The 24,535-nt window shown below is 42.6% G+C and overlaps 1 protein-coding gene across 1 annotated transcript in view; it reads right to left on the reverse strand.

Moving 5' to 3' along the window:
• ANO2 (anoctamin 2) overlaps positions 1–24,535 on the reverse strand; it is a 505,309-nt gene that overhangs the window by 204,943 nt on the left and 275,831 nt on the right. The window contains exon 13 of the mRNA XM_044277837.1: positions 15,712–15,794. Coding sequence (XP_044133772.1) covers positions 15,712–15,794 — 83 coding nt within the window. The remainder of the gene's footprint in view (positions 1–15,711; positions 15,795–24,535) is intronic.

Raw genomic sequence — 24,535 nt, forward strand, 5'->3', positions numbered from 1 at the left:
TTTTCCATTAGACAATTTTGTTAAATGAGTCTTGTAGTGGTCATCAGGCTCTTGTGCAAAATATACCTCCTAAAATGATAAAATAAAATGTAAAAATTCAGTCATTGTGATGTGATTATATCCGTCTACCGCTGTGTGAGTTTTTGTATGGTTTTTATCATGATTATGATTAACACGTTTGCACATGTGGTGTATCACTGGCATAATGAGCCCTATTTATAATATTTATGCTATAGTATTGATATGACTATGTATAATATTGATTCACATTACATGAACAAGTCGAATGGTACCACTGTTATGTCGCTTTTATTATGGTGACATTTTTTGCTATTTTTAAGTTGTTTTTATGTATTCATACTGATGTAATTGAATAATTTTCACTTGTATTGCCACTATGCACTCTGGGTATATATACCCCTGGATGACACTTGTAACTATGCTTGATAAAGACCGCATTGAACGGTTGTTATTTATATATATAGATATATATATATATATATATATATATATTTATATATATATATATATATATATATATATAAATCTATGTATAGTGAAAAAGTGAGGCAGTGACAGGCCTCATATATGAAGAAGGAAGATATGTGTCTCCAAGAATGGTGCAGGAAACCTATTAGAGGAGATGTATGTTAACATTTGCTGTGTTTTCCCCACAATCACTTGGCCAGAGGTGAGGCCAGGTGCGATAATCACTTGGGGATAAAGTAATCCTCAGAGTGGGAGAGGAAATTGAGAATGAAGCCTGCAAAGACTCTGTGTGGTTCGAGCAGGAGGGTTGGGCGGCCACAAGGCTGAGGAAGCCTGAGTTTGGGGGGACCCAGCAATGCCTGAAGAAGAGAGGTGTCGCATGGTCAGAGTCAGGAGGACTGCTAGACCAATATCCCCCAAGGTATTTTGCTGCTTCCACCAGGAGGACTGGTGGCTTGCAGTTGTCACAGCTAGGAGGCTGTCTGACCGAAGCCAAATACCAAAGTGTGAACACTGACCTAGAAGTGAGTTGGGGAGACCTCTGTATAGTGAGAACCAAGCTGGGTAAGCGTTTATTGTTTTGCGTGGATGTAACACATTGTGAGGTGAAGCTGCGACTTCATGGTGCCAAGTGATGCCAAACTTGGAAGTGTGATGTGCTGTGTGACGAATAAAGCATTATTTGAGCTTAAAAAAAAACTGTTTGATGAGAAGTCTGTCATTGCCGACCCCTGAGAGAGAGTGATCCCTTACTATATATATAGTCGCCCAATTTCACAATTATACATAAAATGTTTTTTAGACTTGTCAATCAGATCATTGGGCTATAAGGGTAACAACCTTAAAGATATGGCTACCAGGAGCCCAACCAATGTCAGGAATTAATGGGCCCCAGTCATGACATTTGTTTGTTTACCTTATAGTATTCCTATTGATTTGAATGTAGATGTGCCTATCATAGTATGTCTGGGTGCCGCTCCGTCCGCCCGGTATAGGCTCCGGTGTCTGCAGCTCCCTCTGTTGTACTGGACGGATTTTTTGTATTAGGCGTGTCCCTTCCTGCAGCGCTGGCCAATCGCAGCGCACAGCTCATAGCCTGGGACTCCCAGGCTATGAGCTGTGCGCTACGATTGGCCAGTGCTGCAGCAAGGGACAACCCTAATACAAAAACTCAGCCCAGTACAACAGAGGGAGCTGCAGACACCGGAGTCTATACCGGGCGAACGGAGCGGCACCCAGACATACTAGTAAGTGCAGGGGGACCTCTGGGCGCCGCTCTGCCCACTGATCTAGTTAGTTTTTAGTTTTTAAACTAGTGAAAGGTCCTCTTTAAAGGGGCTATGATAGGCACATCTACATTCTGCCCACTGATATAGTTAGTTTTTAAACTAGTGAAAGGTAACCACTTCAGATCTGCCCATTGACTATAAACTTCCGGGAAGTGGTTGTTTATCTCTGAATTAATGTTCTGAAACGTCCATTCAGAGATTGCAGCTGCACGCTAATTGTGCAGCTACTGTGTCAGGGTCCCACTGTCAGTGACAGCAGGGCACGCCAGGGAGAAGGCAGGGACAGTTCTCAGGTGTCCACCAGGGACTGGAGAGTGCAGGAGCTGTCGGGTCTTTTACAGATCTCAATCAGCCCTGCACTGAGGCTGTACAGCGCAGTATATTCTGCTGTACAGCCTCTCTAGGGGCTGTATTTCTCTTGTAACTGGGGCTACTATGTCAGCCCCAGTTACAAGAGAAATCAATAGTGGGGAAAAAAAGGGACGTTTAATGTCCCCCATTGCATGACCTTATGGGGGACGTAAAGTGAAAAAAAAAAAGTGTTTTATAAAAAAAAGGTTTCACATGTAAAAAAAAAACTCTCTCAATGAAGTCATTTTTAAATATAATTTTTTTTATAAAATAGACATATTTAGTATTTCCGCGCCCGTGACGACCGGCTATATAAATATATCACATGATCCACCCTGTCCAATAAAAACCATAAAATATTTAAAAACTGTGTAAAAAAAGCTATTTTTGTTACCTTACATCACAAAAAGTGCAACACCATGTGATCAAAAAGGCGTATATCCCACAAAAGAGTGGGATATCTCATCCCGCAAAAAATTAGCCCCTACATAAGAAAATCACTTAAAAAAAAAAAAAAACTATAGTTCTCAGAACATGGAGACATTAAAACATCATTTTTTTTTGTTCAAAAATGCTATTATTGTGTTAAAGTGAAATTAAAAAAAAATATACATATTAGGTATTGCCGCATCCGTAACAACCAGCTCTATAAAAATATCACATGACCTAACCCCTCAGGTGAACACCATGCAAAATATATATAAAAAAAAAACAGTGCAAAAAAAAGCCATTTTTTGTTACCTTACATCACAAAAATTGCAACACCAAGCGATCAAAAAGGCGTTTGCCCCCCAAAATAGTACCAATCAAACCTTCACCTCATCCCGAAAAAAATGAGATCCTACCTAAAACAATTGGTCAATAAATAAATAGGACCCTCAGACATTGGAGACACTAAAACATCATTTGTTTGGTTTAAAAAATGCTATTATAGTTTAAAACTTAAATAAATGAGAAAAATAATACATATTCGGTATTTTCATGTCAATAACGATCTGCTCTATCAAAATGTCACATGAACTATCCCCTTAGGTGAACGCTGTAAGGCTACTTTCACACTAGCGTTCGATCGGATCCGTTCTGAACGGATCCGATCATATTAATGCAGACGGAGGCTCCGTTCAGTACGGATCCGTCTGCATTAATAACTTTGAAAAAATTCTAAGTGTGAAAGTAGCCTGAGCGGATCCGTTCAGACTTTCAATGTAAAGTCAATGGGGGACGGATCCGCTTGAAGATTGAGCCATATGGTGACATCTTCAAGCGGATCCGTTCCCATTGACTTACATTGTAAGTCTGAACGGATCCGCTCGCCTCCGCACGGCCAGGCGGACAGCTGAACGCTGCAAGCAGCGTTCAGCTGTCCGCCTGGCCGTGCGGAGGCGAGCGGAGCGGAGGCTGAACGCCGCCAGACTGATGCAGTCTGAGCGGATCCGCTCCATTCAGACTGCATCAGGGCTGGACGGAGGCGTTCGGGTCCGCTCGTGAGCTCCTTCAAACGGAGCTCACGAACGGACCTATGAACGCTAGTGTGAAAGTAGCCTAAAAATAAATAAATAAAAACTGTGCTAAAACAACCAATTTTTTGGCCACCTTGCCCCATAAAGTGTTAAAATGAATGATCAAAAAATCATATGTACCCAAAAATGGTACCAATAAAAACATCAACTCTTCCTGCATAAAGCAAGCCCCTGCACAAGACGATCGGCAGAAAAATAAAAAAATATGGCGTTCAGAAAATGGAGACATAAAAACATTTATTTTTTCAAAAATGCTTCATTATTTAAAACTGAAACAAACTATCAAAGAAAGTAGACATATTTGATGTCATTGCGTCCATAACAACCTGCTCTATAAAAATTGCACTTGATCTACCCCTACCAGATGAATGATGTAAAAAATAAAAACTGTGCCAAAACAGCCATTTTTTTGTTACCTTGCCTCTCAAAAAACGTAATATAGAGCAATTAAACATCATTTGTACCCCAAAATAGTACCAATAAAACTGGCACCTTATCCCCTAGTTTCCAAAATGGGGTCACTTTTTGGGGGAGTTTTTACTGTAGGGGTGCATCAGGGGGGCTTCAAATGGTACATGGCATCGAAAAACCAGTTCAGCAAAATCTGCTTTCCAAAAACCATATGGTGCTCCTTTTCTTCTGCACCCTGCCGTGTGTCCTTACATCAGTTTACAACCACATGTGGGGTGTTTATGTAAACCGCAGAACCAGGGTAATAAATATTAAGTTTTGTTTGGCTGTAAACCCTCGATGTGTTAAAGACCAAAATAGATTAAAATGGAAAATCTGCCAAAAAAGTTACATTTAAAAATGGAATCTCCATTTTCCTTTAATTTTTGTGGAACACCTAGAGGGTTAACAAAGTTTGTAAAATCAGTTTTAAATAACTTTAGGGGTGTAGTTTCTACAATGGGGTCATTTATGGGGGGTTTCGACTATGTAAGCTCCACAAAGTGACTTCAGACCTGAACTGGTCCTTAAAAAGTGGGTTTTGGAAATTTTCTTAAAAAATGTAAGAATTGCTTCTAAAATTCTAAGCCTTGTAACATCCTAAAAAAATAAAATAACATTTACAAAATGATGCCAAAATAAGGTAGACATATGGGGAAGGTTAGGTAATAAATATTTTATGAGGTATCACTTTATGTTTTAACAGCAGTAACAGCAGCGAAATTGAAAGTTAGAAAATTGTGAATATTTCAAAATTTTGGGTAATTTGGGGATTTTTTTCATAAATAAAGGTGAAATATATTGACTCGAATTTATGACTTTCATGAAGTACAATGTGTCACGAGAAAACAATTTCTGAATGGCTTGAATAAGTAAAAGCGTTCCAAAGTTATTACCACATAAATTGACACATGTCAGATTTGCAAAAAATGCCTCGGTCAGGAAGCGGGTAAATGGCCCAGATGGGAAGTAGTCAAGTATAATATGCCTGATTATAATGTAAGCTTTGAGAGGACAGATCCTAGTTATTTATTACAGGATATGGTCAATATAAGGAAGGCTCATGATTCACAATAAGTCAGAAGAGTAAGCCAGACTTTTAACCAGAGCTTTTGAAGGTAGAACCTTGTAAAAAAAAAAATCGGGATTGAAACAATGGTGCTTATTATCATGCAGCTGCCAAGGGGCATTTGGAAAAATTGGATCCAGTTCTGGTTGGTCTCATCCTTTTTGCTGATGAGTCCTGAGAACTTGTGGAGGACTTTGCTTTCTATAGGATCTGAAATGGTATCATACAAGGTGGCTGGGAATTGTCTGAAAAGTTGCAGAAAATCTATGTAGGGGTGAACAAATATCAAACCCCTTGTCCCAGGAGGAAAAACAAGCATCATAACCTGGACTAATTTTTCTACAGAGTCTCTTCTATGTTGCCCACTGATCAATGGTAATCATGTGGGCACAAGGGAGTCATACCCCAATTTATTGTATTTTAAAGGTTTAACCACACCTTCAAAAGGTCATCATGAAGACTCTGGAAACCATTCTGAGAAAGTAAAGGCCACCCATTGCAGCATACCAAATGGTGACTATCTAGCAGTGCAATGGAGACTTGCCGAAGCAGATGATATGCTTCTGCAAGAAACCTAACTAAGCTTGCATATCCTGTTGGAGAAATGCAAATGCATCATATTAGACAAGAAAACCGATCTCTTATTACCCTGCTACAGAATATTGGCTTTTCCATCATAGTGTCTTTAGCAGTGTTCCCCCCTGGACCATGATGTGTTGGATGTGTTGATATAAACAGAACAGACCCCCTCATAAAGCCATTTCATGTTTGCAGTTAAAAGGAACATAAAAATCTATCAAAACTTGTTTTCTGCTCATAAATAAGGGAAGAGTCCTTTTTGAATAGATGTCCCAGGGCACTGTAGCATGTGCACCTTTAATAATTGATCATTGCAAACAAAAGCTCATTCAGAACACATTAATATTAACGTAGAGCTAAAAACTCATACAATGTCACTCAAATGGGTTTGTTCTTCATAACCTGGTTAAAGACACAATAACAACTACGCCAAAAGCAATATATCCAATATGTTATGTAATATACTTACCTTACCTTTACCCTCACCTTTCTTCATTTATTCGGCTTGTTAAGCTGTTGAACTGAGTAGCAGCTGTTGAACTGACTAGCGTGACTACACTTGAACCACTCAAGTTCATTAGCTTCCTATAAAGTGATCCTGACAATTTTATCGGAATCTGCCATCATCACAGACAATTTTTCTCCTGGCCTTCCCCAGGAGAGAACTGATGTAAAGATTGGATTCTCCTGTCTAGTTCTATTGCTTACCCCATAATAAGTGGTACCAGAAGTATCTGGAAACTACTTTGCCTCCACAGAACAAAAACATGGCACTCAACAGAGTGGCTGTGCGTGAAAACATTGACCATCTTAATTATTATTGTCTTCTTTTATTTTTCCAACCCACACTGAACCATTTGCTAAATATGTTTTTTCTCCTGCTGGACAATTCCTTTAGGCTACATGCACACGACAGTTGTTTTTTTCTGCGTCCGTTCCATTTATTTTTTTTCTGATCGGATGGTTACCCATGCATTTCTATGGAGCCGTTAAAATTGCAGTGTAGTCAACCATTTCTTTTCCGCGTCCGCTGTCCGTGTTTCCCGTCCACAAAAGAAGTATTGTATCTCCTATTCTTGTCCGCAATAAACGTTTTGCGGACCCATTGAAATCCATGGATTCACAAAAAAAAATGCAGATGACCAAGGGAAGCCATCCGGATGTCATCCACATCCGTTCTTTTTTTTTTGCGGATGGTTGCTGGGAAACCTGTATATATAAAATTTCAAGAATTACAGTCTTCGTTTTTTTTTTGAGGACTGCAAAAAAAAAAAACTGAAGACACACGGAAACACAACCTACAAAATTTGCGGACAAACAGAACGGATGTGGATGTAAAAAAAACAGGAACACGGATCCGCTATTTGCGGGCCACAAAAAACAACTGTCATGTGCATGTAGCCTTAAAGGGATTGTTTCCCAAAGACAACTTGTGTCCATGTGTGTATTACATGGGTCATTTGCAGATTGCCACAATGGCTTTGATCTGTAAAAGGATTGTTTTTGTGAGGCAGCTCCTTTAAATAAGGGCCAACCCATATATATATATCAATAGGACTGTCTTATAATAGATCTCACATTATCATTTGCCATGAACATGATGGAGAACTCATAATTTTGCTGTTCAGGCCTCCCATCAACGTTAATAAACACTTTTTGCTTACCCCACTGAAAACAAACATTCTTGGGGCTATCTATTCTGGTGAGGTTAACTTGGCTTGATTTAGTTGGACTATTCTTGGCTAATTATCTCATATACTCACCCCTCCTGTCCTCTTAAGAATTAGCATTAAAGATCTACTGAGCCACAGGTTCATGGGTTAATAATGGGTTGATCCCTGATTTTCATTAAAGAGGACCTGTCACCTCTCCTGACATGTCTATTTTAGAAACTACTTGCATTCCCCACGTAATAGCAATCCCGGAGCATCTATTGCTATGATTATATGCTGTAATTTATTATAAATGAATTGCTAGCAGACTGTAATGTAGATCCAGCTGGGTATTACCAGTTGGAGATGCGTCCCTGGACAGTCTGATATTTTCCAATCAGTGCTGCCAGTGTCAGACTGTGCAGGGACACACACTAACTGGAAAAACCTAGCTGGACCTTCATTGCAAGCTGCCGGCAATTTATTCCTAACTTCTAGTAAAATTAATAAAGGAATGGCAGGACATAGACTTATAAAAATAGATGTTCCAGAATTGCTATCACATGGGGAATGCATGAAGTTGCTAAAAGAGACAGATGTCAGAAGTCGTGGAAGGTCCTTTTTGAGACATCTGTATGGTATATATGGGTATTTCTGAGTTACAAGTTAGTGGCTTGTAAGTTAATGACCTCCATCTAGTAGCCAGAACATAGAGCTGCTATAAAGAGTGTTTCTTACTCTGGAGGACCTAACACATCCAATTTCAATGGTAGCTATGTAATGCTGCATTTCTCCTGTGGTGGTGCTGCAGGGCAATTGATCAGGTACTGCCAGGTCCCACCCAACTACAACTGAGCTCTGTGTCCCAGCACAAACAATGTGATCAGCTTATCATAGAGGGATTCTTCTGACATTAAAAGGATTGGCCATTTTCCGGTTATTGTTGACCAACGTGTTTGTAAGCTGATTATATGTCATTTAGTAAGATAATATTTGCTTCAATTCTGCACCATTTTCTATATTTTATAAAATATGCCCCCTTCTTTACAAAGTCTTTTGTGCTGTCCACTCAGAGATCCTGTCTATAAAATGGCTGGTGATGGAGGTTCATGTGACCAGACAAATCACCTCCATGTGATGTTTCCTCCATTCAAACACACTGGACCTGCTCTAAACTCCCAAAAGAACAAGTACAGATGACAAATGCAGTGTATGCGAATGGAGGAGGCATCACATGAAGGTGATTCGCCTGGTCACATGACCCTCCATCACCAGCCATTTTATGGACAGGACCTCTTTGTGGACAGCACAAAAGACTTAAGGGTGGATACCTCATGAAATATGAAAATGATGCAGAATTTCAACAAAGACTATATTAGTAAGTGCCAAAAAATTCATCTTACAAACACATTGATCAACAGTAACCGGAAAGTGGCCAATTCCTTTAAGGAAGTGTACTGCTACTTTTCCTTGTTGTTGGCATACCCCTTCATTATGGATCCTACTATTCATCTAAAGGCGATGGAAGCTGTCAGATACTTTTGGGCAGCTATTTTCTGGGAGAAAAGGTGTTGTATTATCTCAAATTACATACTGAGGTTTATCTAGTCTGAGAATTTCAAGTCAAAGTACTGTACTCAAAAGTAGTACAAGAAAAATGTAGAGAACTGTGCTCGCACAGCAAAATATCTTCCAAATGCCTGAGAAAGAGTCTTCCCTGATACTGTTCACATAAAGAAAACCAGTGTAAGGTTAACAAGAACAGAAGATTAGATTGCACTTGACCTGTCTTAAGATAGATCTTTGTAAAATTACAGTTGTGGGAATGACTGTATGTGCCATTTCACAGCAACTATATTGGGCTAATAATTGCAGGATCTGTTATTCATAGGCCAATGACAGTGTCGCCAGTTCCCACAAAGAATGATGTCTTTAAAGAAAAAAAAAAAAGAGGGAGCCAGATAAATCGCAAAGATCAGGGAAGGTTTACTTATTTCAAAATCTCACTGTTTTTCTGGGATTAGAAAAACAGTCTGATTTTGCTGTTCACATAGAGTGTCTGTCCTGTCTATGGGTTATGTGTGGTATTGCAATTCAGCCTCTTAACTATTGACGAACTGCAAAACCGGACACAGACAGGATTTATTTCTAGGAAAAAATATATTTTTTTTTAATCCCAGAAAACCCTGATACAAGTACAGCAAAATTCCTTTAATGTGGCATTAATGGGTTTTGACCCTATTAAAAATCATTTTGGTTAAAATAAGAATATAATTATAGGCTGTTCCTCTGTTTGGGCTCCCAGTGATCAGCTTTTATCTGCGGGGAAAGCTGGCAAGTGTTCAATTTCTCTGCAGCGCCACCGCAGGAGAAATGAAGCATTACACAGTGCTCATTGAAATCAAGTGCCGATTCCTCCAGAGCAATATAAGCTACTCTCCACGACACCTAATTTATGGATGTTCTGAATGAGAGACTCCTGAATATCAGCAGTACAGATGCTAGACTATCAGAAACCATTCTGGACCATCAGACAGTCATAGAAAAGAATATATAGCTCACGTGTAAAGGTAAAGAGCTTCATAATTAGTTACATTTATTGTCTTAACCTCATGTGTTTAGCATTTTAATCTACCGTATTTGTATCTGAATCATTCATGATTACTCAGTTAATTCTTAAAAATGTGTCTGTAGTACTGGTAAGCATTTATCTCTGCAAACTGAAAAATAAATATTAACAAAACTAACAGTGACGGGTTAGAGGATGAGGCTGTAACAAATTCTGTGTCTCCGAGGCTGTTTTGTTTTGCAGAGATTACAAATTGCACTAGGGAGCATGTAAGAAGTTTTCCATTAAAGTCATTAACACTGGGGGCCCCTGAGGCAGTGAGTTCACATCTCATTCCTCCAGCACATTGTCCCGGCCTCGACTCTGACTCATTGACACTCATATGTCATAAAGAAGCTTTTGTCGCCTCCTATGTTTCACCCAGAGCATTTCTAATCACTTATATAACATGCATTAGAGAACTAAACAGCTCAGAGTCATAGACATCAGTAATTTTATGGAATAGACAAAGATAAAGCCCCTCTGCCCCTTATGTCTTATATATTATGCATGGTACGTAGAGGATCTTGCTACTTCTCAGCCCATCACCGAGAAGGACATGTTGCTCTGCTTTCTCCTTTTCCTGCATCTACGAGTAAAGACTGTTTTACCTCTTGGCAGGGGCGTTGCTAGAGTCTCAAAATATCCTGGGGCCAAGCCCCAATGAATATGGCCAGGGCCTGCTCTAGGTTTGTGTGGGCCCTTGGGCAATAAATCTCAGTAGGCCCCATTGTGGCATTTTTTACATGTTCCCCTGTGGCTTCCACACCGTATAATGACCCCCAGAAAGTATAGTGATCCCCAGTTGCCCCCATACAGTAAATTGACCACTATTGGCTCTTCACACAGTATAATGCCCCCCCCCCCCCAATGCCCTCCCACATAGTGTAATGACCGCCTGTGGCCCCCCATATAGTATAATGACCCGCAGTGGTCCCTTCACTGTGGGTCATTATACTGTATGGGGGTCATGAAGCTGACAAAGGACGGAGTGGGCAGAGGTTCGGATAGCTGCCTGGCAGCTACATGCCAAAGCTTTCAGCATGCAACTGCCAGGTAGCCATCGCAGCCTCTGCCCACTCCTTCTTCTGACGGCCTCCTGTTCTATAGCATGGATCCAGCTAAACTGACTGAGGAGTGTCTGGGATCTTGGACCCACTAAACTAACAAACAGGGGGTTCTCGGGGGGTTGGGCCCACTAACCTGACCAAGGGGTCAGAGGGCCACCAATTAAAAGAAATTATCCAAGATCTATATGTCGCTAGAAAAAGCCTGTTGGAATCCCCCTTTTCCTACTGCTGTATGAGCATGCCACTGGATATGTCCTCCTGTAGTCCATCTTTAGCCAGGACGAGTATGCTAGTTTCTCTTTTTCCAGGGTGGTCTCAGATCAGTGCCACAAAACCACCCCTGTGCAGTCCTAACAAGTCCAACGCACAAATACAGTATATATATCTTGTTGCACAGAATACTAGCTGTCAGGAGGGATCCATAGTCTGTAGATTAGTCATTAGTGCATCATCTCCTTTTTTTCTCTTTACCCTCCCTGACTGCTGGGTTATCACAGGCTGTAGTATCCCCATCGTGTCCGGAGACAGTGCTGATAACAGGCGTGTACTGTTGTGTGCCTCACACAGGTCAGGGAGGTCAGTAACTGGGACATCGGTGCTGCAGAGACAGGGCCAGTGCATAAAAACAAGCCTATTCAGGTCGGGGAGGTCAGTGACAGCACCCCTATGTGAACAGTTATGGCCAGCCTGCATTGGGGCCATCTGTGAAGCGTGCAGTGGGGGGGGCTCAGGTACTTCATTACACACAGAAGCAATTTACCCCGTCAGATGTCAAGCTTCGCTTCTGCTCCGCCCCTCACTCTCTCTCTCTCTGCTCTTTCTCAAGCAAAGAGACAGAATACACATAGGCAGCATGGCTGGGGGTCTGGGCAATGCATAAACACTAAGTAGCTCTGCAGTAGGCTAGTCCAATGTTGCCTTCCTTTAATGAATTAATGCAGCCTGACAAAATCAGTACTGCTCCTGGGCCTCTTGTCAGCTCAGCCCCGAAGCAGTTGCTTCCCCTGCTTGCCTGGTAACTAGGCCACTGAGCACTTCCATCTGTATTGATGTAAGCGCTCATAGTAGCGCAGTGGGCCCCTCTACAGAATCAGCGGGCCCCGGCACTTGCCCGGGTATTCCGGGTGCTGGCGCCAGCCCTAAATATGGCCTAGTTCTCTAAATCGACCGTTCCCCCCGCACACCGCATTTTGCTGTACTTGCTGTGCAGCAGCACATCCCTATCCCATTCAGTGCCTCCCAGGTGACGTCTTCTCTGATGTAGATCTTCTCCTTTTGGTCCATACAACTTCTTTCAGCCGCTCCTCGTCTCTGCAGAGTGTGACACAAACATCTTAGCTTCCTCATCTTAGCTTCCCCCATAGTAATAGTACTCCTCATAGTCCTACCAATAGTAATTCCCTTCTAGAATGCCCTCTTTAGTTATACTGCCCCCTACAGTGCCCCCAACCTTGATAATGCTCCCCAAGAGTGCCTCCATTAGTAGAAAAGCCCTCCAGTATTAATAATGCCCTCACAGAACCCCCAGTAGAAATAGGACCATCTATTGTTCCCCAAGTGGTAATCAAGCTATCTACAGACCCCCTCAGTAGTATTAAGGTCCTCCACAGTACTTTTAGTAGAAATAAGGCAGATCCCTCCTATAGAGCCCCCAGTATTAATAAGATGCCTATAATGTCCCCTGGATTTATATTACCCCTACAGTGCCCCCAGTATTTATACTGCCCCCTACTGTTATAATCACCCTGAAGTGCCCTCAGTATTTATAATGCCCCCTGAAGTGCCCCCAGTATTTATATTGTCCCCTGCTGTTATAATGCCCTGGAGGGCCCCCAGTATTTATATTGTCCCCTACTTTTATAATGCCCTGAAGTGCCCCCAGTATTTATACTGTCCCCTACTGTTATAATGCCCTGAAGTGCCCCGAGTATTTATAATGCCCCCTGCAGTGCTCCTTGTAGTTATATTCCTCCCTCCACCATACAGCCCCACGTAAATAACATCACACTTTCTCTCCTGCCCCCTCCAAAATACAGTCCCATGTAAATAACATCACTCTCCTCCATTCAGCCCCTTCAATATATAGTCTCATGTAAATAACACTATTTCCCTCCCTCCGCCATAGAGTCCCATGCAAATAACATCACACCATCTTTCGAGCACCCTCCAATATACAGTCCCATGTAAATAACATCACCTCCTCTCCAGCCGCCTTCAACCTACAGTCCCATGTAAATAATATCACCCCCCCAGCCGCCTCCAACATGCAGTCCCATGTAAACATCACCATCTCAATATATAGTCCTATGTAAATAACATCATCCCCTCCCACAGCAGCCATCACATACAGTCCCATGTAAATAACATCACTCCCTCCCACAGTCACCTCCAACATACAGTCACATGTAAATAATATCATCCCCTCCCACAGCCGTCTTTAACATACATTCACATGTCAATAACATCACCCCCTCCCCAGCCACCTCCAACATTCAGTCCCATGTATATAAGATCCCTCCCTTCAGCCCTAACATACAGTCCCAGTTAAATAACCACAACTACCAGCATTGCTCTGCCTCTCTCTTCACTTACTTCTCCTCATATAGCAGAGATTACCACAGCTTCTTCCTCTGTGTCTTCTCTTCACTGCCATCCTCTCCTGCTCTGGCCACATGATGGTGACATGATCACAGGTCCTTCTCAACCACTGCCTGTTTTACTGGTCACATGACCTTGTGATGTCATCAAAGGTCCTTCAGCTCCTCCAGTAAATTAGATTTAATTGTATTGCCGTCCTGAGGACGGCAATACAGTTGTATGTAGCTGGCAGGCGGTACATTCGGACAATGGCCCAGGCCCAGAATGTTTTAACCTAGCAACGCCCCTGCCTCTTAGGTTTCTTAAGGCAGGTTTACACTGCTCAATTGTCAGGCAGATTATCAGGGATGAACGTTCATATCAGGGGCAGATAGGGAACTTAAAGTGGTCTTGGAAAAGTGGCACCATGTTGTAGGCAGGTCCAAATTAACAGAAGACAAGGCAACACAAGTAGAGAAGGCCAACATAAGTAGACAGGGACAACAGATGTAGGCGGGGCCCCCAATACCATAGTGCAGCACAAAATACTGCCATCCTCACCATAGCATTCAACTATATCCCCATCCTGAGGATTGCAATACAGTTGAATTCAGAAGTGCACCTGAAGCTGTTGGTCAGGCACATAAGCAGGCTTGGACTGGCCCACAGGAGAGAACAAGTGGGCCACCTGTCCCTGAGCACAGCATCTCAACCAACCTGTATCCATTAAAAAACAGTGTAGATTATTAAACAGACTACCCCATTTATTATTATAGATGCATCAGGTGGCTAAGATGACTTATAGGTACAAAAGCAGGCCAGCGAGCATTCTCTTTCCAAGGAGACCCACATTCTTAAATTTGCTGCATGGACCCCTATAATCATCTTGAGTGTCTTATAGCTGCCTGTCACTCTGTCAGCAAGCATTATTTGCCTGTACAGAATTAATTTTACTGGTGGGCCCTTATCACACCTGATGCCTGTAGGATTAATTAATGTTGAGAGCATCAGAACATTATTTACCCAGCCAGCGCCCATAGGGGATCCTCCCTGGTTCCTATGAACACTTGGTCCTGATAATCTGTATGTCTAAATCACCCAATGAGTGAGCATTCTGCTTGTTCATCAGGTGAAACAATTGTTCATGCAGATACCTAAATTATCGTTTTTGGGCAGAAACATAGCAGCTGTATGAGGATGAGTGATAGCAGTAGCCATTGCTTATCCTAATACGTGTAAATACAGCGCCTCACCTCCACTAACGAGCAGGCAAATGTCGGAAAGGAGGAACACTTCCTTACCAACAATTGTGTGCTCCATTGCTGCATGTAAATGCAGTATATCACAGACATTCTGGTGGCAGGTCCTTTAACATGTCATACAAGGTCATTCCTATGCTATTTACCTTCTCCTTTAGCATATTTGCAGTGTAAAAATCCTACTAGACTGCACGATTATCAGCAAATTATCACAAACAAGCATTCATAGGAACGCTTATTCACAAAAATTGGCCTATATAATCAAGCAGTCGATCAGCTGATGGGCAAGATTGTTGTTTTGAGACACCCCTTTGGCAGATGCTAGCTATATTGTACTGCTGTGAGTCTAGACAGTAACTCTATACACTCAGATAATGCTCTGTATGCAAGGAGCAAGGGACAATACTCAATCTTTTCTTGAAGACTGTATTGTGCTGTCTATTAACTCCCATTCACCCTGCTGCCTTGTCTATACAGAAGATCTAGGAAGAAGGGCTGTTCTTTCAATATGGCCTTAGGAATTTTTTTACAAAATAAATAAATAAATAGCTACAACCTTAAAAAAAAAATCGGCACACTTAACAGTGACATTAAAGTTACATACTGTACATGAGTCCGTCTTACCACATGTACACCCAGGTATTTGTGCCTGTTACCCAATGACATTAGATGTCTGTAGCGGAATGGTGCTCTATCACTTCACAAGTTGTATCCTATGTAATGGGACACATTCCTGAAGGAGAACCCGGGACCGGAATGTTAAACTTAAACTTATGTGTCAAGCAAAGTGGAACTTACTTCTTCCTCTTCCAATCCAGTAAGATCCCAAAAGTAGCTAAGTCTCATCTGTAAGCGTTTCCAGTGCTCCAGGAATAGAGTAGCTGAAAAATGACATCAAGATTGAATAAATGACAGATATATCAATATTATAAAATCCATATTGGGGCAGGAAATCCTCTGGCTTTATCTGAATCACAGAGAGGAAGGGAATTTTTTTGAAAAAGGATCAGAGATAAACAATAAAAATAAAAAAATGTGACTGGGGTCTGATTCGACCGAAACAGCTGGCTGATTCTATGTGGGCCCGAATAAAGTTGACCTGAATTATATATGTTCAGGTTGTTTAGAAAAATCTCTCCCTCTCAGAATTTCTTGAAAAATTCAGGTTGAAATTTCAAATTTAACAATAAATTTGCTAATCTCTAGAAAGCATACAAACAGTAGGGAAGGATGTATACAGTACAATATAACAACATGGTATAGCATATATAAATCATGCCCGGAATAATATATAAACTAAACGCTGCGCTACTGCACAATTTTATTGGGATTTAGCTCTACCTTGTGGTCATATGTGGTAATGCATGCTTTGGCATCAAGCGCTGTTCTCTCATTGGGGGGTAGAATAATCCAGATGCATGAAATCCATTTCAGCATACTAAAATTTTATTCCACTTTTATTCACAGGGTCACATTAGCTCAGCTGAGGACCAGAGGATCCTCCAGCGGGCCAACACACTGACACAATAATGAACCGCAAAGATCCAGTAGAACAGAACCCCATTTGGAGGTGACTTTGGTGCCAATCACTAATTGATGCTTCTTAATAGATGATTCACAATTAGATGTTTTCTATGATATATCTTGTGTGTACAGTGATAGCAACAAATACGTGTAATGCAAGTAAAGTGGATGTGTGCATGTTCTGTATGCATAGTTGACATTGATCCTGCAAATTCGGATCAAAAATGGGTGCGACTTATTTAAACTCTGCCCATAAATGGACGACTGACGCTAAGCGTTCCTGCGGTAGGATTTATTTGTCCTGAATTTATCTAAAACTAAAATTTTATGTTGATTAGTGCAAGATAATGCACCTGGGGCGTAAAAACCCAAAAGCAGAATATATATGAGGAAAGGGATTTAGGGGTCATTATTTCAGAAGACTTAAAGGTAGGCAGACAATGTCACAGAGCAGCAGGAAATGCTAGCAGAATGCTTGGGTGTATAGCAAGAGGAATTACCAGTAGAAAGAGGGAGGTGCTCATACCGCTCTACAGAGCACTAGGGAGACCTCATTTGGAGTATTGTGCGCAGTACTGGAGGCCATATCTCCAGATGGATATTGATACTTTGGAGAGAGTTCAGAGAAGAGCTACTAAACTGGTACATGGATTGCAGGATAAAACTTACCAGGAAAGATTAAAGGACCTTAACATGTATAGCTTGGAAGAAAGACGAGACAGAGGGGATATGATAGAAACTTTTAAATACATAAAGGGAATCAACAAGGTAAAAGAGGAGATAATATTTAAAAGAAGAAAAACTGCTACAAGAGGACATAGTTTTAAATTAGAGGGGCAAAGGTTTAAAAGTATTACTTTACTGAGAGAGGAGTGGATGCATGGAATAGCCTTGCTGCAGAAGTGGTAGCTGCAAATACAGTGGAGGAGTTTAAGCATGCATGGGATAGGCATAAGGCCATCCTTCATATAAGATAGGGCCAAGGGCTATTCATAGTATTTAGTATATTGGGCAGACTAGATGGGCCAAATGGTTCTTATCTGCCGACACATTCTATGTTTCTATGCTTCTATCTACTGCTAAGTTGGTAGGTATGTGTACAGTACGGATGGTGGTACCTATGAATCATGTCCTTATGGAGTCTGAGTTTCATACTGGTTGCCCATATTAGGTTCTACTTACAGCGGTAACACACAAAGATGTTATGTTGTGGTATTCTATCTATTCTGGTCACAATTTTTCATAGAAATGGTTCCTAATATATTTAAAGTGTAACTGTCATTTTTTTTTTCTGTAATGTGTAGGGGCAGTGATATTGAGCATTTTTGGAATATACTTTAATTACTGAAATCAAACATTTCTATTAGAAAAATAGCTCTAAAGTGGCCCATTTTGAGTCTTAGAAACGCTCCTCTGTCTTCTCCTTACATAACTGTGGATACTTGCTCAACTTAAACTGTGTTATGTAAACAGAAGACAGAGGAGTGTTGCTAAGGCACAAAATGAGCCATTTGAGAGCTATTTTTCTAACAGAAATGTCTAATTTCAGTAATTAAAGTATATTACAAAAGTGTTCAGCATCATTTCCCCTATACATTACAAACATAAAAAAAAGAATGACAGTTACACTTTAAAGATACAACTGTAACTACATGTAAACTATATTGAAAATGCAGTACATGTCAGAATTTGTATGGTATGGTGTGGATCCCTGAAACTAATGGGAGTAACATTGTCACCTGGGTCCTGAAAAAAGAAACAGGACATACCAAAATTGGGAGACCCTGGATACAGATTTACTTGGGCTTACAAGCATCTCTGGTTGCACTATTTCAGTTGTATGTGAAAATAACCCAATTCAACCTACCAATCACATCTCTGCTTTATTTTTCTTAAAGGAGTTCTCTGCTTTGGACAACCTCTACTTGTTAGAAGGGTCCCCAAGATGTTTACATAGCATTAACTGGTTGGGACCTCCAGAAGTTATCGGTTATCTGTAGTTAAGCCCAGAATTAAAATTGTTCGGTTTCCCTGCAGCGTCACCACAGGAGAAATGAAGCATTACACACTACCCATTAAATGTATTCTTCAGGAATAGAATAAAATTGCTGTTTTCTTTCAAACGCAGCACCACATCTGTCCACAGGTTGTGTGTGGTATTACAGCTTATCTTTTCCTAGTCTCGGCGCACCCCTTTAAATGGGGTGTCTGTGTGATGGAGGACAGGTCTTTCTGAGAGATAGACCCTCTTTGCAACCACTTTATAGTTGCAATCACCAAGAAGTGGCAACTATAAACAGGGTTTTGAAAACTAAACTACCTCAAGTCCAATAAAAAATAAAAGCTGCGATCTGATTGGATGTTTTCGAGGCAAGTATCCACTTTTACTTTTCTCTAATTGTACCCTCTTTTCTTTGGTGTCTGGTGTCTCGAGGTATGTACAGCGTTACTATAGTAGCATGTGTACTGAATTGTATTTTGGGGTTAATTGTCCCTATACTTGAGCCATAGTTGTATTGAATATGATTGCTGACAGACGCTTTAACTTATTCATTAGTTAATTACTGCCTACGTTTTAAGAACATCTAACATTACCGGCCTGTAGTAAACATTTGCATCATATCATTTTCAGTCCTCCATATCCTGCAGAAGGTCCTGGAATTTTCTAATAATAAATATCTGAAATAGGCTGCTCATACATTAAAGGGGTTGGCAGGAATTAGGGATTTTTTGTTTCCATACTGTGAGCTTGAGAAAATGAATCATTTTATGATTTTGAGAAAATGACCACCCACATTCAATGGAGGTAAACTGCATATGGTAAGGCCGCTTTGGTTTTCATGTGGAATCTAAGTCAAGAAGTGGCTTGTCACGTCTTAGCGCAGATTTCAAAACTGCATCTAAAGAATTTGAGACCATGTACAAACAATATATCGGTGCAGAATCCAGACATAGCAGATCAGTTGCAGATCAAAACCGATTTTCAGACTCTGGATACAAACAAGACTGCGCCTTTTGACTGACCTGTTCTGTTAAACACTGATACAGTAGAGCCCCATTGACAGAGTGGAAAAGGTGTCAGCAATAAGTTTGTGTTAACGTCACTGATTATTTTGCCCTTCCTCTGATCCGTCAGAACTAGGGATGAGCGAACTCGAACTGTATAGTTCGGGTTCGTACCGAATTTTGGGGTGTCCGTGACACGGACCCGAACCCGGACATTTTCGTAAAAGTCCGGGTTCGGGTTCGGTGTTCGTCGCTTTCTTCGCGCTTTTGTGACGCTTTCTTGGCGCTTTTTGAAAGGCTGCAAAGCAGCCAATCAACAAGCGTCATACTACTTGCCCCAAGAGGCCATCACAGCCATGCCTACTATTGGCATGGCTGTGATTGGCCAGAGCACCATGTGACCCAGCCTCTATTTAAGCTGGAGTCACATAGCGCCGCCCGTCACTCTGCTCTGATTAGCGTAGGGAGAGGTTGCGGCTGCGACAGTAGGGCGAGATTAGGCAGATTAACTCCTCCAAAGGACTTGATTAACTGATCGATCTGCAGCTGTGGATCATTGAGCTGCTGATCCTCAATTGCTCACTGTTTTTAGGCTGCCCAGACCGTTTGTCAGTCACATTTTTCTGGGGTGATCGGCGGCCATTTTGTGTCTTGTGGTGCGCCAGCACAAGCTGCGACCAAGTGCATTTAACCCTCAATGGTGTGGTTGTTTTTTGGCTAAAGCCTACATCAGGGTGAAGCTGTCACACCAAGTGCATTTAACCAGCAATAGTCTGTTCATTTTTTGGCCATATACAAAATCAGGGGCAAGCTGCGCCTGTCACCAAGTGCATTTAACCCTCAATGGTGTGGTTGTTTTTTGGCTAAAGCCTACATCAGGGTGAAGCTGTGACACCAAGTGCATTTAACCAGCAATAGTCTGTTCATTTTTTGGCCATATACTAAATCAGGGGCAAGCTGCGCCTGTCACCAAGTGCATTTAACCCTCAATGGTGTGGTTGTTTTTTGGCTAAAGCCTACATCAGGGTGAAGCTGTCACACCAAGTGCATTTAACCAGCAATAGTCTGTTTATTTTTTGGCCATATCCCAGTCTAATTCTGTCACTAAATCCATACCGGTCACCCAGCGCCTAAATACTAGGCCTCAAATTTATATCCCGCTAAATCTGTCCTTAGTGCTGTAGCTGGGCGAGTTATTTAGTGTCCGTTCAAGCACATTTCTTGTTCTGGGTTGAAATACAATTCCCAATTTAGCAATTTCATAATTTAGTGGTTTCTGCTATATCAGAGCTATTTGAAATCTATCCCTAAAAGGGTATATAATATTCAAGGTGCACATTGGGTCATTCAGAATAACTTCACACACACCCGCTACTGTGTATTTCCAAGTCTAATTCTGGCACTAAACCCATACCTGTCACCCAGCGCCTAAATACTAGGCCTCAAATTTATATCCAGCTAAATCTGTCCCTAGTGCTGTAGCTGGGCGAGTTATTTAGTGTCCGTTCAAGCACATTTCTTGTTCTGGGTTGAAATACAATTCCCAATTTAGCAATTTCATAATTTAGTGGTTTCTGCTATATCAGAGCTATTTGAAATCTATCCCTAAAAGGGTATATAATATTCAAGGTGCACATTGGGTCATTCAGAATAACTTCACACACACCCGCTACTGTGTATTTCCAAGTCTAATTCTGGCACTAAACCCATACCTGTCACCCAGCGCCTAAATACTAGGCCTCAAATTTATATCCCGCTAAATCTGTCCTTAGTGCTGTAGCTGGGCGAGTTATTTAGTGTCCGTTCAAGCACATTTCTTGTTCTGGGTTGAAATACAATTCCCAATTTAGCAATTTCATAATTTAGTGGTTTCTGCTATATCAGAGCTATTTGAAATCTATCCCTAAAAGGGTATATAATATTCAAGGTGCACATTGGGTCATTCAGAATAACTTCACACACACCCGCTACTGTGTATTTCCAAGTCTAATTCTGGCACTAAACCCATACCTGTCACCCAGCGCCTAAATACTAGGCCTCAAATTTATATCCAGCTAAATCTGTCCCTAGTGCTGTAGCTGGGCGAGTTATTTAGTGTCCGTTCAAGCACATTTCTTGTTCTGGGTTGAAATACAATTCCCAATTTAGCAATTTCATAATTTAGTGGTTTCTGCTATATCAGAGCTATTTGAAATCTATCCCTAAAAGGGTATATAATATTCAAGGTGCACATTGGGTCATTCAGAATAACTTCACACACACCCGCTACTGTGTATTTCCAAGTCTAATTCTGGCACTAAACCCATACCTGTCACCCAGCGCCTAAATACTAGGCCTCAAATTTATATCCCGCTAAATCTCTCGTTACCGCTGTCCTGTTGTGGCTGGGAAAGTTATTTAGTGTCCGTCAAAGCACATTTTTTGTTCTGGGTTGAAATACAATTCCCAATTTAGCAATTTCATAATTTAGTCGTTTCTGCTATATCAGAGCTATTTGAAATCTATCCCTAAAAGGGTAGATCATATTGAAGGTGCACATAGGGTCATTCAGAATAACTTCACACACACGCTTCTGTGCATTTCCAAGTCTAATTCTGTCACTAAATCCATACCGGTCACCCAGCGCCTAAATACTAGGCCTCAAATTTATATCCCACTGAATTTGAATACAATACATTGGGCCAAATAATATATTTGTTGTTGTGGTGAACCATAACAATGAGAAAAACATCTAGTAAGGGACGCGGACGTGGACATGGTCGTGGTGGTGTTAGTGGACCCTCTGGTGCTGGGAGAGGACGTGGCCGTTCTGCCACATCCACACGTCCTAGTGTACCAACTACCTCAGGTCCCAGTAGCCGCCAGAATTTACAGCGATATATGGTGGGGCCCAATGCCGTTCTAAGGATGGTAAGGCCTGAGCAGGTACAGGCATTAGTCAATTGGGTGGCCGACAGTGGATCCAGCACGTTCACATTATCTCCCACCCAGTCTTCTGCAGAAAGCGCACAGATGGCGCCTGAAAACCAACCCCATCAGTCTGTCACATCACCCCCATGCATACCAGGGAAACTGTCTCAGCCTCAAGTTATGCAGCAGTCTCTTATGCTGTTTGAAGACTCCGCTGGCAGGGTTTCCCAAGGGCATCCACCTAGCCCTTCCCCAGCGGTGAAAGACATAGAATGCACTGACGCACAACCACTTATGTTTCCTGATGATGAGGACATGGGAATACCACCTCAGCATGTCTCTGATGATGACGAAACACAGGTGCCAACTGCTGCGTCTTTCTGCAGTGTGCAGACTGAACAGGAGGTCAGGGATCAAGACTGGGTGGAAGACGATGCAGGGGACGATGAGGTCCTAGACCCCACATGGAATGAAGGTCGTGCCACTGACTTTCACAGTTCGGAGGAAGAGGCAGTGGTGAGACCGAGCCAACAGCGTAGCAAAAGAGGGAGCAGTGGGCAAAAGCAGAACACCCGCCGCCAAGAGACTCCGCCTGCTACTGACCGCCGCCATCTGGGACCGAGCACCCCAAAGGCAGCTTCAAGGAGTTCCCTGGCATGGCACTTCTTCAAACAATGTGCTGACGACAAGACCCGAGTGGTTTGCACGCTGTGCCATCAGAGCCTGAAGCGAGGCATTAACGTTCTGAACCTGAGCACAACCTGCATGACCAGGCACCTGCATGCAAAGCATGAACTGCAGTGGAGTAAACACCTTAAAACCAAGGAAGTCACTCAGGCTCCCCCTGCTACCTCTTCTGCTGCTGCCGCCTCGGCCTATTCTGCTGCTGCCGCCTCGGCCTCTTCCTCCGCCTCTGGAGGAACGTTGGCACCTGCCGCCCAGCAAACAGGGGATGTACCACCAACACCACCACCACCACCTCCGTCACCAAGCGTCTCAACCATGTCACACGCCAGCGTTCAGCTCTCCATCTCACAAACATTTGATAGAAAGCGTAAATTCCCACCTAGCCACCCTCGATCCCTGGCCCTGAATGCCAGCATTTCTAAACTACTGGCCTATGAAATGCTGTCATTTAGGCTGGTGGACACAGACAGCTTCAAACAGCTCATGTCGCTTGCTGTCCCACAGTATGTTGTTCCCAGCCGGCACTACTTCTCCAAGAGAGCCGTGCCTTCCCTGCACAACCAAGTATCCGATAAAATCAAGTGTGCACTGCGCAACGCCATCTGTGGCAAGGTCCACCTAACCACAGATACGTGGACCAGTAAGCACGGCCAGGGACGCTATATCTCCCTAACTGCACACTGGGTAAATGTAGTGGCAGCTGGGCCCCAGGCGGAGAGCTGTTTGGCGCACGTCCTTCCGCCGCCAAGGATCGCAGGGCAACATTCTTTGCCTCCTGTTGCCACCTCCTCCTTCTCGGCTTCCTCCTCCTCTTCTTCCACCTGCTCATCCAGTCAGCCACACACCTTCACCACCAACTTCAGCACAGCCCGGGGTAAACGTCAGCAGGCCATTCTGAAACTCATATGTTTGGGGGACAGGCCCCACACCGCACAGGAGTTGTGGCGGGGTATAGAACAACAGACCGACGAGTGGTTGCTGCCGGTGAGCCTCAAGCCCGGCCTGGTGGTGTGTGATAATGGGCGAAATCTCGTTGCAGCTCTGGGACTAGCCAATTTGACGCACATCCCTTGCTTGGCGCATGTGCTGAATTTGGTGGTGCAGAAGTTCATTCACAACTACCCCGACATGTCAGAGCTGCTGCATAAAGTGCGGGCCGTCTGTTCGCGCTTCCGGCGTTCACATCCTGCTGCTGCTCGCCTGTCTGCGCTACAGCGTAACTTCGGCCTTCCCGCTCACCGCCTCATATGCGACGTGCCCACCAGGTGGAACTCCACCTTGCACATGCTGGACAGACTGTGCGAGCAGCAGCAGGCCATAGTGGAGTTTCAGCTGCAGCACGCACGGGTCAGTCGCACTACAGAACAGCACCACTTCACCACCAATGACTGGGCCTCCATGCGAGACCTGTGTGCCCTGTTGCGCTGTTTCGAGTACTCCACCAACATGGCCAGTGGCGATGACACCGTTATCAGCGTTACAATACCACTTCTAT

Source organism: Bufo gargarizans, chromosome 2, assembly GCF_014858855.1.
Source record: "Bufo gargarizans isolate SCDJY-AF-19 chromosome 2, ASM1485885v1, whole genome shotgun sequence".
Taxonomy (NCBI): Eukaryota; Metazoa; Chordata; class Amphibia; order Anura; family Bufonidae; genus Bufo; species Bufo gargarizans.